Genomic DNA, 15,667 nt, shown 5'->3' with positions numbered 1-15,667 from the left:
ATGTTCAGTTAAAAATCCTCTGATTAATGGATTCCAGATTCCTTCCGTTAAATATTTCTAGAAGAAATCCATCTACTTAATGGGTTTTTGTATAGGAATAGCTCTTTTTTAGCATAATAGAATCTATTTATTCTAGGTCCTGCACTAAGGGGGTCATAGTATCATAGAACGTCAGAGCTGGAAGACACATGAAATATTAACATGAAATACTAAAACTGGAAGGGAGCTTAACGTAGAGAATTTCAGAGTTGGAATAGACCTTTAGAATATAGAATGACAGACCTAGAAGGGACTCCAAGCTCATAGAGATTCAGTGATTCAGGGTCACAAGGGTAATAACTAGCAGCACTGGAATTCGAATCCAGGCCCTCTGACTCCAAATTCAGTATCCTTTCCAGGTTAGGCCAGTAGGCATGCTGCTGGTTAATGGCAAACCATCTTCACGGGGCCTAGCGATGGGGCCTAGAGATGGGGCTGGTGAAATGAGGAACTTGGTCTGGCTATCGGCTTCTTGTTTTTGTTGTTTGCTGTTGGTGGTGGCATTTTTCCAAATTTCTCCCACTGCAGAAGAAGGCTTTGAGAACCAAGTACTAAGGGAAATCTAGATAATCAGACCTTTTGGACAAATCCTCTCAGTCAAAAAATAAGCATTTATTAAATGCCTACTATTTGCTGGGCACTGTGTTAAGTGCTGGGGAAACAAAAATAAGGGAAAGACAGTAGCAAGGAGCTTACAACCCATTTCATATAGGGACCCATGTGGTAGGACAAAAACCTTGGATACGCTATGGACGATGAGACACATCTTATTCAAGGAGCCTTTTCTGCCCTAGTTTTGAGGTGAAAGTGGGTGGGGTTTGTAGCATCTGTGATTCCCAAAGGTTAATGTATGTTTACCATTCTAGGGATTATTTTCTTCTTCCTATCGTATTACCCAGCACTGTGCTTGGCACATAGTAGGTGCTAATGAAATGCTTACTGATTGATCGATTTTAACTATCCTCCAAATGCCTACCTCAAATGCCACCTGATGGTGCATGAAGCTGTCCTTGATAACCCTACTCATCGAGGACTGTCCCCATCAGCCTTCTCAAGAGAGAGCCAAATAATGAAACAGAAAGAACATTGGATCAAACCCTGCCTCTGATTCCTTTGACTATAATTGAGTGCTTCATCTTCTCTGAGCCTCAGTTTCCTCACCTGTAAAATTGGGGGGGGGGTTGGACTAGATGTCATTGAAAGTCCTTTCCAACACTAAATCCAGGGTCCTCTCATCTCTCCCCTGCTAAGCCATCCCCAGATGACCCAGGCTAACCTCCAAATTGCCTCACACACCCTGCTCTGGGCTTAGATATTTCCAGCATCAGTTCCCCTTCTCCACCAGGACCTTCTCCCCTTTCTTCAGACTCTTAATTGATAGGGTTCTCTGTGCTAGCACAATGTCTCTATTCTTTTCTCTCGGAAGAGAGTGGGTGGACAAAAATGTCAGCATCCTGGTCATTAATCAATCCATTAGTGTCACCCTAGGAAAAGACCAGATGGAATCCGTTAGGATGAACTTGAGGTGGCCTCACTCAGGGAAAGCTCCAATCCCTTCTGGGCCTTGGCTGGAGAAAGGGGCCTTCCCCTGAGCTGTGTGGGGAGGGGCTGCCCTCTCACCTCCAGCCTTGTCTCGGGGAAGAACTTTGGGAGGAAAAAACAAAACACCAAACTTTAAAAATAACTTCTCAAAGCTCTGGAAAGACAAGATATGCCAGAGAAGGTGGGGCTGGGGGGAGGGGGGAGGGGGGAGGGGGAAGGGATTGGAGATCAAGTCCAAACTCCTTAAATTGGCACCCAAGGCCCTCCACAATCAGCCCAGCCTCATCTAGAACTTCAGATCGACCTTCTGACTCTCAAGCTCCTAAAGACACCTTGTAAGGCAGCATGGCAGTGAATAGAATAGTCAAGAAGACCTGGGTTCAAATCCCACACTGGACACTTTACTAGTTAGATGATTCTGGGCAAGTCACTTAAGCTCTTTGGGCCTCAGTTTCCTTATTTGTAAAATGAGGAGGTTGGACTTAGTGGCCTTTGAGGTCCCTTCTGGGTCTAAATCTATGACTCTACAACCTACTCCTTCTGCTGCCACTTCCTAGAATGCCCTCCTTGGTCCCTATCCTTTATCCAATTGTACCCATATTTTAAGGCTCAGCTCAGATGCCACCTCTTCCATGAGGCCTTCCCAGATCACCTAAGGATCCATCCCTCCTCTTGGCTCCTATAACATTTACTCTTTGTAAATGCCATGCCTCAGTCTCTGACCTTGAGCTGAGTAAATGCTTCTTTATTGATATTTTTCACTACAGAGGTGTACAATCTCCTGTGGCATCCCCCTGTATTGTCATCTAATGTTTCATGCGCTGATGCCCAGTCTCCTCAGCTAGAGCACATGCTCACAGAAGGCAGGTACTCTGCCTTGCTGGATATTCCATGTAGCACCTCACAACACAGTGCTAGGCACACGGTGTCACTCCAAGGTATGTGCATGGCAGGTCCAAGGGCACGTCATGCCCACCTCCTCAACCCCTACCACTGGCATCTTTCCAAAACAGAGAAGAGAGAAGAACAAAGACAATAGAGGTACAGATAAGGGGGACAGAGCTGATCAGGTTACCAGCGGCTCATCTTTAATTGCCACCTGTGACCTCCTTCAGGACTGATCTAGCCATGCCAAGAGCAAGACTACCTGGTCCTGAGGTAACTTCTTGGGTGCCCTTCAGCAAGCTCAGGGGAGTTCCTGGCAGTTATATGCCCTTGCAGCCTGAGGGTACCCTGGCCTCAACCTCTGACTCATGGTGAGTGCCCAGCACACGGGAAGCAAGACTGCGGACGGATGATCAGGAAGATCTCAGTTCAAATCCAGCCATTTACAAACAGTATGACCTTGGGCGAGTCACTTAATTTCTTCTGCATCAGTTTCTTCAGTTATAAAATGGGGGTAATAATAGCACCCACCTCTCAGGGTTTTGTGAAGATCAAATGAGATCATATTTGTAAAGGACTTTACATTGTGCCTGGCACGCAGTCAGCACTAAATAAATGCATATTTCCTCTACCATATGCCTTAAATTCCACCATTACGAAATCATTCCTTTGGATCTAAGATACTCCCCCTGTTCCTCAGTCCCCTAGGAGAATGCACATGAGAGAGATTACAGCTTAAACCTTTAATTTAATCAGCTGACATTGTCATAGAGAAATTATAATAGAAAGAACAAGGCTTTATGGGAATTGGGCACATGGAAATTACCTGGTTGGGGGAGGGGAGAAGAAGGATCTGTAAAAAGAAGCAGGAGGTGCCAAAAACAAACATCCTATTTGCCATTTAATTCAAATCTGGTTTTGCAGAAATAAGAACAGTCCACTTTCTTCCTCCCACCTCCATTCCCAATTTGTTGTTGTTGTTCTGTATCTGACTCTCTGTGATCCCATTTGGGGTTTTCTTGGCAAAGATCCTGGAGCGGTTTGTCATTTCCTTCCCCAGCTCATTTTACAGATGAGGAAACTGAGTCAAACAAGGTTAAATGACTTGCACAGGGTCACAGAACTAGTAAGCGTCTGAGGCCAGATTTGAACTCAGGAAGATGAGTTTTCCTGACTCCAGGTCTGACGCTCTATCCACTGTGCCATCTAGCTGCCCAATACCCAATTCTCAATACTCTGTACCAATTGGTGAATTGAGTTGAACACTCTTAGATGCCCTAATCATCTCCAACATCTTCCCAAATCCAGGAGGGGGCCCAGGAGTGTGGTAACAAGTCCCTGGTTTAAAGACTGTTCACCAACCCAAGAAATACAGAGATACAGCTCGAAGCTTTTCCTTCTAAATAGGAAGGGCTAGAATGAACATCTTTATTTTTGTGTGTGTGTGGGGCAATGAGGGTTAAGTGACTTGCCCAGGGTCACACAGTTAGTGTCAAGTGTCTGAGGCTGGATTTGAACTCAGGTCCTCCTGAATCCAAAGCCAGTGCTTTATCCACTGCGCCACCTAGCTGCCGTTAGAACGAACATCTTTCATTCCTTCATCCAGGTATCCTAAAGAGTGAGCACAGGGGCCAAAGCTGAGTCATGGGAAGATAGACGGGGGATACCCAATCCAGGCCACTTTCCCCACCTACACAAGAGTTCTATCCTGGAAAAGGCGAGATATCTGTTTGGCAGTAAGCCTGGTGCTGAGAATCAGCAGATGCCCCTTGGATCTAGAGGCTGTCTGGTGTTGTGGAAAACATGTTGGCTTTGAAGTCAGAGGACATGGGTTCGAATCCCACCTTGCCTACTTACTACCTATGTGACTGTGGATGCCCCACACGCTATTGAGGTAGTAGAGTAGGAAGAAAGACATATTTGTTCACATGGCTTTGATGAGCTGTCACCAACAATGAGCCTTCAAGAAAGATGGAGGACCACTACTTACTCTCTGCCCTCTCTCTCACTGGTTCCTAACTCTTCAAGGCCCTGCCATCAGCCCTGCTACTGTGCCTTCTAGACTTCTGGGCATGGCCTTCTGATGTGCTGATATATCCTACATACTGCTGATGAACCAAGCTTCTTTCCACATCACTTTCATCATCACTTTAAGTAACAGGGATGTGTTGGAGCCGGCTTAGACAGCCTCAAGAGAGCTGATTGTTCAATTTTCAGCATGAGAATTTACTTCTTGAAAACTACACATCAGGGATTGGCATATTGTTTTATTGATTGTCTAGACTTAAGAAAGCAATGAAGGAAATGTTAATAATTCAGACTGAACAGAAAAGCTTAATTTTTTAAAAAAAACCAGCTGTGTTGTTAAATATTTACCAGCACGCCCCTAGTGGATGAGCTCTGTGGGGTTCAAATCCTGCATCTGACACTTACTAGCTGTGTGACCCTAGGTGAGTCACTTAAATGTCTTTGATCCTCAGGTCCCTTCTCTATAAAATATAGATAATAAATACATGCAATCCCTCTGAGGGTCCTTGGAAGGAAAGCTCTTTATAACCCTAAAAGTATTATAGAAATATGAATGATTATTGTGAGTTATTCTTATTCTCCTGCACTCTTCTGACTAAGAGCTGGGTGTTCTCTTTCTCTAGACTCCCTCCCTTCCTTTCTTCTCCCCATCCCTACCCCACCCCCCCATCATGGAGCACCGGGCTGGGGCCGGGCACACAGGAGGCCCTCCTGTAATTACTTGTTGATGGACTGATTTTATCTTGGAGGGGGATGTTGGGGGGGTGTTGGAATCTCTGTCTCAGCGCCCCAGCTGACTGGCTGGAGGAGGAAGGGAAGAATGTGCCGGAGGATGAAGATTACACACCGATTGAGATAAATAAATGTGTAAATCCATCAGCATCTTAGAATGCACTAATAACAAAGGCCTTCCGACGCTCACATCCCCTTCAATCACATTAGCACCACTTCCACGGCCAAATCAAACTCCTGCTCGGCTGATAAACAAATGCTTTGACTCAGGCCTCCCTCTCTCCCTGCAGTTTTTGAAACCTGGCTTTGTTTTTCTTCCCCGACCCTGTGGCTCCTCCTCCTCCTCTTCCTCTTCCCCCTCCCTCTCTTCCCTTCTCCTCCTCCTCCTCTCCCTCCTCCCTTTCTCCCCTTCTCCTCCTATTCCTCCTCTCGCTTATCTTCTCCTCCTCTTCTTCCTCCTCTCGCTCCCCTTCTCCTCCTCTCCCTCCTCTTCCTTCCCTCCCCCCGCCATACCACTCCAAACCTTTCTTGTAAAATGCTTTAGGAACAAAGCCCAGGAGGGACGAAAAGCCATCATCAGTGTGGACTGATCTTAAAGAAAATGCTGAAGCCAGAAGCTTTTCTCCAGGACTCTCTATCTACTTTTGTCAATCCCCACTCTGGGGCTTCTGTGGCTGCTCAGACTCCCCTGGTGACACCTTACCCTGCCCTGTCCTTATAGGATCAGAGATTTAAGCATCATCATCATCATGCCTAATAATAATAATAATAATAATAATAATAATAATAATAATAATAATAATAATATCTAGTGTTTTTATTTAAGTTTGGCAAAGCGCATGACATGTTTTATCTCATTCGATCCTCACAACCCTGGGAGGTAGGTGCTATTATTTAATATTCCCATTTTACAGATGAAGAAACTGGGGCCGGGAGAGACCAAATGACTTAGGAAGTATCCGAGGCAGGGTTTAAATTTGGGTCTTCCTGACTCCAGCTCCAAGACTCAGAGTGGGAAGGGAGTTTAATGATGGACGACATGTGACCCTGACTCAGACTCAGTTTCCTCATTTATAAAATGAGAGGAGGGCTACTCTAGGTGACCTCTGAGGTTCCTTACATCTCTAGGTCTATGATCCTAAGATATATGGCAACCCCCTCATTTGATAAATGAGGAAACTAAAGCCTTGAAAGATATAACAACAAACCAAAAAACCCCAAACAAAACAACAAAAAAGAAAGATATAAAAACAACTTGTGAATGGTCACACAAGTAGAAGGCACCAAAGAGAATTTGAACTCGGGTCTTTCTGACTATATATAGCCCAGCATTGTATCTACTAGGCCAACCTGTCTCCTTCCTAGGTGTGACCTATTCTTTCTCTCCATCATGTTTCCCACCCCCCCAGGGCTCTGACAGGTGACTGAATCCTAGGATGGACCAGAAGGTGTTCGTTGGTGCTAATGCTTCATATATTTACATACATACATACATACATACATATATATATATACACACACACACACACACACACACACATATATATATATATATATATATATACATATTGAGAGAGAGAGAGAAAGAAACATATATAACCTTATCTGCCCAATGAAACTATAAGCTCCTTGAAGGCAGGGATTTCAAAGTAGACTAGAAAGAGTGTTAGAGTTAAAGTGATATTTTATACACACATGTGTGTATCTATATATGTACACATGTGTACATGTGCATAGATGTATCTATGAATATGTGTATATACACACATAGGCTACTTCTTGCTTATAAAACACCGGACAAGTCACTTAACCTCTGGTCTTCTCTTTCCTTTTCTGTAAAATTGGAGTAGCATAGAGTGGGAATGGGGGTGGGGGTGGGGGTGGAAAGGGAAGATCTTGTACTAAATGACCTGTAAGTTTCCTTCCAGTTCTATGTCTACGATCCTTTGAAATGCATTTTGATTTGTCTTTATGCCTAGCGCAGGCCTTCACACAGAGGAGATGCTCAGCAGTTACTGGCTGATTGATTAATCATTTAGCAGGACAATTCACAACTGTTCTGATTCAGTCATATATGCATAAGCCCCTCTCCAGTTCATGCCTGGTCATGTGCCGCCCCAGGGGATTCCATTTTTGGTACATAGTGCCTACACATTGGATGTCCACCCTGGGGCTGCTCCTTCTCACATGCAGCCAAGACATGTTTTTTTTGAAATTCCATCAAATTAGAATAATTTCTTCTTTGTTAGTTGGACAGAGACAAGACAGAGAGAAGAGAGACAGAGAGCCAGTAAGAGAGACAAAAAAGAAAGAGAGAGAGAGAGAGAGAGAGAGAGAGAGAGAGAGAGAGAGAGAGAGAGAGAGAATGAGAATATGTCTCCTAAGGTCAGTAGTGTAAGCCGAAATCCAGGTGTTTCCCCTGTTGTTGAATTGTCTCCTTTCCAGAGGGTCTGTGAAGGGGGGGGGTCACTACAGGAGATCCCTGCCCCTTTCCCCCTAAGCACCAAAGTAGACAAATAGAGCTTGATGCACAATTTCCCATAACTGGCTTATGAGCTGTGGATTTTATAGGCTTTCTCTTTTTATTTTTTAAGGCATTATTTTGTATCACAGTGGTTTTGGAGTCTTTCCAAGTGGGAGGAAGCAGTGCAATCACATATGGAAGTTTCTAAGTTAAAACTCCCTTAGCAAACTTGTAGAACAAAAGACCTGTCCCCTGGACACATCTGTCAGCTCAGAAGTAAAGGGAGGTGGGTGGGTTAGGGGAGAGGGAAAGAGAGAATGACATTTCCCAGCCTTCTTAAACAGATCTTCCAGGATGGGGCTGGAAGTTGCCAGTGGACTTGCTACCTGCCACTTTCCACATCCAACGTTCCCTCCATGCTAGGCTCTCTCTCAAAAGAGTAGGCTTGGGACCTTTGGCTGGCCATTATCAGCCATGTTCCCTTCTCCTCACTGAGTAATGCTCTCCTTGAGTGGACCCATAATCTCATTTCTGATGATTGTTCTTATGATACTGACTTCTCAGATTTTAGATTTATTCCAAAGGGAAGATGCTGACTGTAGCCATAATACAATCCAATTTAATACTGTCCAAAGTAATTCGATTCAATTCAACAAGAACTTATTGGGCAACTATTATTCAGTTCAGAAAGTATTTAAACACCTAGTATGTATGAGACACTGTCCTGGGCATTTTGTGGATTGGTTTAAGGCATTCCGGGTGAGGAAGGCCCTCTACCAACGGGACTAGTGACTATTCTAAAATTCAGCATCTTAGAATGCTTTATAGGGCACTGAGAGATTAGGGACCCTGCCCTGGGGACAGAGCCAGCTGGCATCAAGACCTAAACCTAGCTCTTTCTGCGCTGTGATGATTTTCAGGGGAACTGGGAATAAAAACATGAGAAAATGGCACCACCCCCACCTTCAGGAAGGTGGTAAGGATGCTACAAATACGAGGTAGAATGTAACAGGGAGGGGGCAGCAAGGTGATGCAGTGGATAAAGCACCAGCCCTGGATTCAGGAGGACCTGAGTTCAAATAGGACCTCAAACACCTGACACCTACTAGCTGTGTGACCCTGGGCAAGTCACTCAACCCTCACTGCCCCACCAAAAACCAAAAAAAAAAAAAAACCAAAACAAACAAAAATAATGTAATAGGGAGCTAGGAGAACAGGGGGAAACGCCACGAGGAGTTTGACAAGGAAAGATCTTTTTCACCTATGGGATGGAGAGGGATGTTAGGGGAAGCTTCAAGGAGACAGATGTGGAATTAGGCCTTGAAGAAAGAGAGAGACTTCAAATAGAGATAGGGTGGAGGGGAGTCTATTCTAAGTACAGGGAACAGGGGTGATAGCATACCTATGGCAGAGGGCGAGACGTGAGTAGGGGATGTTGGGTAGCCCAATTTGGCAAGAACAAAGGATGTGCAAAAGGGAATTACATGAGACTATAGGTTGTGTTCTGACTGTGGAGGGTAGAGAGTGACTGAGGTTCCTTCTAAGTTGGAAATTCCATAATTCTTCTATACAGGAGTTCTTGTATTGTGTGCGTATGTGTGTGTGTGAGTGTGTGTCCCCATGACCCTTGTGGCAGTCAATTTAAGGAAGCCTCTGGACCCCCTTCGTAGAACCATGTTTTAAAATGGTTAAAATAAAATGCAAAGGATTACAAAGCAGACCAATTACATGGAAATACGATAATCAACATAGTAAAAACAAACAAATGAATGAATAAATAAATGAATAAATAGATAGATAATGAATGAATGAATGAATGTGTGAACTTCATCAACCTCTGCTCTGTGAAGTCTTCTCCCGGCACTCCAGGCCATAGGCAGAGCTTCCCTTTTTGAACTCTGCATTCAATGCTATACCACTTGTCCCTTAATTTTCCCTGGACGCTCCATGCCTGCTTGTGGCAGGTCTTATATTTTTGTCCAGAAAATGAATCCCTTGTTTGAAAGTATCACTTTTGGTGCCAAGCACAGGCCTGGGTGGATAGGAGGCACTCAGACCACAAGAGGATGATGGAATCTCAGATGTCTCCCTCCCAGGACATGGGGCACAGGGGCTGGGCACACAGGCAGCCTTCTGCAATCATAACAAGGGGTCATCTGGTCCCTGCTTGAAGATTTCTAGGAAGGGAGAACCCACCCCTTTCTGAGGCAGCCCATGTCCTCTTTGGATTGTTAGGGAACATTTTCTGATGGTAAGCCTAAGTCTGCCTCTTTACATCTTCTGTTCATTTCTCCTGTCCTTTCCTGTCCTGTACCAAACAGAACCAAGCCCAAACCTCTTCCACATGAGGGCCCTTCAAACACTCGGACTCATCTACTGTATGTCTGCCAAGTCTTCCCCTTTCTAGTTGCTTCAACAGATGGCCCAGTATGGCCAGTCCTAGGAATCCCCTTTGAAACAACCCTGTGACAAATGCACTAAACAGATCCTTTTTGACTGGTCAGTTGATGCACCACTAGGGTGCAGCCAAAGCTCTCCCAGGCAGCTTTCTCTTTGGTAAAAACAAATGCCCGCATGAGTGGACAGATGGCCATTAAGAGACATACTAGCCTGAGATCAGAGTGTCATGGAGGGACACTTGGAGTCTGAAGACTTGGTTTTGAGTCCTGGCTCCTTTACTTACTAGCTGTGTGATCTTAAGCGAGTCACTTAACTCCTCAGCCTCAGTTTCTTCATCCGTATAATGTGTATGATTTTAGCATCTATCTCTCAGGGTTGCTGATCTGTATGTGATAATATATGTAAAGCACTTTACAAATGCCAATTGTTGTTATTATTGATTATTATTATTTGAATTCTGTGGTACACATTACAACATCTCAGCTTCTTTATCTGGTAAATGTAAGGGAACTAGATGTTTGTTAAGGATTGCTTGATTCTCAGTAAATTATTAACTCAGATGAGAAACAGAAAGATGAACGTGTTATCTTGTGACTATGACCCCTGGCAGACCCTTCTCTGAGAACTCCTGCTCTGGTCCTTGGCACCTCCCTCCCATCAAGTTAACAAATGTGTTCAGACTCTCCCCTGGCTCCCTGGGTCATCTCTGCTTTGTTTCAGAAGCCAACTTTATAACTGAGTTTCCTGTGATGTCCCTGTGCATTTATTGGGACACACTGGGTAGTGGGTTTCCTTCCAACACCATATTTAGCCACTGACATTTTTCCAAAGTTCACACTCCCAACTATGTGATAGGAATTGAAATCAAGAGTCAAAAGACCTTGGTTTTAGTCTTGGCTCTGTGATTTGTTATCTTGTAACCCTGGGGAATGGTAGGGACCCTTCACCTCTTCTGTGTCCTGGACCTCCTTGTCAGTCTGCTAGAGCCTGTGGACTCCTTCTCAGAATAAGGTTTTTAAAATGCATAAAGTAAAACATACAGGATTAGAAGGAGACCAAGTATACTGAAATTGTTCTCGAAATATTTAAGAAAAGGCACGTTCATGGATGCTGGATTAAGATTCTCTGCTCTATGGATTTCAGCTTCCTTATCAGTAAAATGTTCAGGAGGGACTAGATAACCCTAAAATATTCCTCCTGACTCTAAATCCTGTCATCCCATGGCCCATGTAATGGGACAAATCTATCAATCAATTAATCAATAAGCATCTTATTAAGGGTCTCTTGTGTGCCAGGCATTGTGATGGGCACTAGTGATGAGCTTAGGCTATCAAGGAAGACATATCTATCTATCATCTACCTACCTATCTATCTATCTATCTATCTATCTATCTATCTATCTATCTATCTATCATCTTTCCATCCATTCATTTATCTGTCTATATCTATATATGTGATATGTATATATGCATTTCTATATGTATCTATATTTATAGATATAGACATATGGATATCTATCTTTAGATATAGATAGATATAAACTATACACACAATATAACACATACAGTATATATAACACATGCAGTATATATAATACATGACACATGCCACACAGATAACATATAGCATGTTATATATAACATATACTTTATGCATAATATATACCATTTATACATACAGAATAAACACCAAAGACATAAAAAATAGTTGTATGGGGGTGGGGGATCAAGAAAGGATTTGCATATGAGCCGGTACTTGACTTGAATCTTAAATGAAGTAAAGGATTAAATGGGGGTAGAGGAACATTCATTGCCACTATGGAGCATGGCCAGGATCAAGGAAACTGTAGCTCATATGGAGAAATGGTCTCCTGCTATTCCACTATTTTCTCTTTTCAATTGTGGATAATAATAATAATGACAATAAAAAGTAATACAACTTATACAGCACAGGTTTGCAAAGTGCCTTACAAATATTATCTCATTTGATCCTCACAATAATCCTGCTGAAAAGGCTCAAAACTGGGAAAAAGCCTTCTCCTATGAAGAGTTCCAAGTTACTTTTTTTTGTTTTTTGTTTTTAGTGAGGCAATTGGGGTTAAGTGACTTGCCCAGGGTCACACAGCTAGTAAGTGTTAAGTGTCTGAGGCCGGATTTGAACTCAGGTACTCCTGACTCCAGGGCCGGTGTTCTATCCACTGTGCCACCTAGCTGCCCCTCCAAGTTACTTTTCTTCCTAACACGACCCAAATTGACTAAGAGACAGGATTTCCTGCAATGCCTCAGTGAACTTTGGCCGCCATCACCCCTACATGAATAGGGTTCACCTCTGTCTCCTTACCTCTTTTCTACATCTCATAACACAGCCTAGGAAAGGGGGCGATTGGGTTTGGGCAATGGAAGTAATTGACTCACCAGCATTAAGTGTTGCAGCACCTGCCCGTATCTGTGGAAGGAGAGAGACTCGAATTAATTCCCATCCAGTCAGCCAGGGCTGGATTGAGGCTGAGGTGATGTTTTATTTACAAGTTCAGGGCCAGTCGGCCGCTGGGAGACTCACGATTTCTCTGAAGACAACAGCTCCTGAGCGATGACATAAGCTCGGGATTGTCCTTCCTTCTGGAGAAAAAAACAACAACAGGATAAGCAGAAACAGCTGATGTTAATGAGGAGGGGCAGGTGGGGTAGGGGGATATCATCACTGAGCTTACATGTCTACAGGACAGGCAGACTGACATGCTTTCATGCTAGGACTCCTTGGTGTGTCCCCTTCTTCCAAAGGATTAACAACCCAAATTCAGAATGCTCTTTCTAAAGGATGAATCCCAATCATTACTGAAGCCAGCTTGGTCTTTTTCTTTTCTTTTCTTTTCTTTTTTTTTTGTGAAGCAATTGGGGTTAAATGACTTGTCCAAGGTCATACAGCTAGTAAGTGTCAAGTGTCTGAGGTCACATTTGAACTCAGGTCCTCCTGACTCTAAGGTTGGTGCTCCATCCACTGCACCACCTAGCTGCCCAGCATGGTCTTCTAAGTTGGAAAACACAAACTTTGCTCCTTGACCCCTGAGGGAGGTTATCAGGAATTCACAGAATCTCAGTCTATCAACTTCAAATGGTTCCTGACTGAGCACTCTTTCAACAATGTCCTTCACCAGTGGTCCCTAGTCTTCACTTGAAATCCTCCAGTGAGGAGGAATCCACTACTTTCCTAGGCAGCCCATTCCACATTCAAATTGCTCTAATCGTTAGGATGTTTCTTTCCATTCATTTGAAAGTTGCTTCTTCCCTCTTCCTCACCCTATTCCCTAATTGTTCCTATTTTTATTCTTTAGGACTAAGAAGAACAAGTCAGGATAAATTCCTCTGTGGCCCTTCATATGTGAGGAGAAGCATCATGTACCCTGAGACCACCAAGACTTGTGGTCAAGCCTTTTCTAGGCTAATGATCTCCAGTTCATTCCATCGATCTTTACTTGACAAAATCTCCCACCTCTTCACCATCCTTCTCAATGCCCTTAATTAAAAAATGGTGCCCTAAGTGGACACAATACAGAACAGCTGGTCTGACCAAGGTGAGCTGCAGCAGAATCAGAGATTTCGATTTAGAAGGAACCTTAGAGTCCGTCAACAAACATTTACCAAGTACAGTATGATCCCTACCTTCAAAGAGCTCCCATTCTCATAAGAAAGACCACAAGTGAAAAATTGTACAGTGTAAATGGAAGGTCGAGGCAGCTGGTGGCTCGGCAGGATAGAGCACTGGGCCTGGAGTCAGGAAGACCTGCGTTCAAATCTGGCCTCAAATTCTTCATAGCTGTGTAACCCTAGGCAAGTCACATAACCTCTGATTATCTGACAAAAGGCTCCACCGGAGAAGGAAATGGCCAACCACTCCAGTATCCTTGCAAAGGGAACTCCATGGAGAGCTATGGTCCATGGGGCTCATTACTCTTTATCTCTAGTCCATCCTCTTATTTTATAGATGATGAAACCCAGGCCAAGAAGGGTTAAAGAATTTGCCTAAGGTCCCATACTTAGTGGGACCAGAACCTGGAGCCCCTGACTATAAACCCAGTGTTTTTTCCATGACTCCAGCAAAGCAGATCAGTAAAATAATAATAATAACAACATTTATATGTACTTACAACATGCCAGGCACTGTGCTAAGTACTTTACAATTATTAGCTCATTTGAGCTTCACACCAACTCTGGGAAGTAGGAGCTATTATTATCCCCATTTTACAAATGAAGAAATTGAGGCAAACAGAGGTTAAATAATTTGTCCAGGCTTACACAGTTAGCAAGTGTCCAAGGCTAGATTTGAACTCAGGTCTTCCTGACTCCAAGCCCAGTACTGTATCCACTGGACCATCTTGATGCCCAAAAGCCTTTACCCTCTGTCATGACCAGGTCTCTGGTTTCCATGACATCTCCCAAGTCATGAATCTTTTCTCCCTGTTTCTAACAAGGTAGCAAGAAGTAGCAATATTATCACTACCAGCTGCTTTTTAGTTCTGCTTCTTGGGGACAAATCCGTTATTCTCTGTGGTCCCCAGTTTCCTTATCTCTAAGGTCTCTTTTGCCTCTAAATCTTAGCATCCTGAGCAGCCCAATAAAAGGGAAGCAACTTTCTTGTTTGGCTTCTGAGGGGAATAACATTTTCCTGCCTCCATCCCCACAGAAGTGTAATATGATTCAAGTGTTAATTTACTCACTGTCTAGCTATTGTATTTGCAACACTGACTTGAAGTTTTTCTAGAATTTTAAACTGTGTATACTTTATGGGTAGATCTTGTTTTGTGCAGCAGATGGGCTCCCTCCAAATCGGTGCACAAATAAAATCTCTGTAAATTGAGTCCTGTGTTAAATGCACCAGGATGGGGCAGAGTTGGGGATAGATGTTAGAAGGAACCTTAGAATGTGTTCACCTGTAAATGGAAATCACAGATGAGAGTATCAGAGAATCCAAGAGGCAGAAAGGACCTCAGGAGCCAGCTAGTCCAACTGGCACTGAAAAAAGAATGATTTTTTCCAACAAGTGATTTTTCCAATGAAGAGCTCCAATGATGTTCCAAGTTTCTTGGTGTCCCTATCCATTTTTACTTGTTAGGGTTTTTTTCCTTACATAAAACCTAAACCTACCCCTACAAATTTCACCCACTGCTCCTCGCTCTGCAACTTGGGGACAAAAATGCCATCTCTTATCCGTCTTCAGCAAAACAACCCCTCAGTACTTCTAGACTCCCACACAAGCTTCTGCACTCCAACCTCCCCTTCTTCCCTGGCACTCCCAGAGCCTGCCCTGGGACCCAGGCCTTCACAATGATGAGTTGTCACTGTATCTAGCCTGGACAGAGAGCCACTATGCCATTCCCTGGGTATCCTTGTGGCAGACTGCTGTGCGGGCATCATCCTTCTGCCCTAGCTTTTCTACTCTGCCTCTGAAATCAAACCTACCAAAAGAGTCCTCCCTGGCTACCACTCACTCCCCTATTAGAATCTAAGCTCCCTGAGGGCAGGAACTGTCACTTAGCAAAGTGCTTAGCACATAGTAAGTGCTTAATAAATGCTGTTGCTT

The 15,667-nt window shown here is 43.8% G+C and overlaps 1 protein-coding gene across 3 annotated transcripts in view; it reads right to left on the bottom strand.

The window, feature by feature from the left end:
• Positions 1-15,667, bottom strand: part of FGD5 (FYVE, RhoGEF and PH domain containing 5) — a 186,227-nt gene that overhangs the window by 53,937 nt on the left and 116,623 nt on the right. For 2 of the 3 annotated variants that reach the window (XM_043979716.1, XM_043979719.1), the window contains exons 4-5: positions 12,650-12,708; positions 12,505-12,535 (exon numbers count right to left, since the gene is read on the bottom strand). In XM_043979716.1, coding sequence (XP_043835651.1) covers positions 12,505-12,535; positions 12,650-12,708 — 90 coding nt within the window. The remainder of the gene's footprint in view (positions 1-12,504; positions 12,536-12,649; positions 12,709-15,667) is intronic. The other variant, XM_043979717.1, reaches the window with a different exon arrangement.

The sequence above is a fragment of the Dromiciops gliroides genome, chromosome 1, assembly GCF_019393635.1.
Source record: "Dromiciops gliroides isolate mDroGli1 chromosome 1, mDroGli1.pri, whole genome shotgun sequence".
Lineage (NCBI taxonomy): Eukaryota > Metazoa > Chordata > Mammalia > Microbiotheria > Microbiotheriidae > Dromiciops > Dromiciops gliroides.
This window is presented reverse-complemented; position numbering and strand designations above follow the sequence as displayed.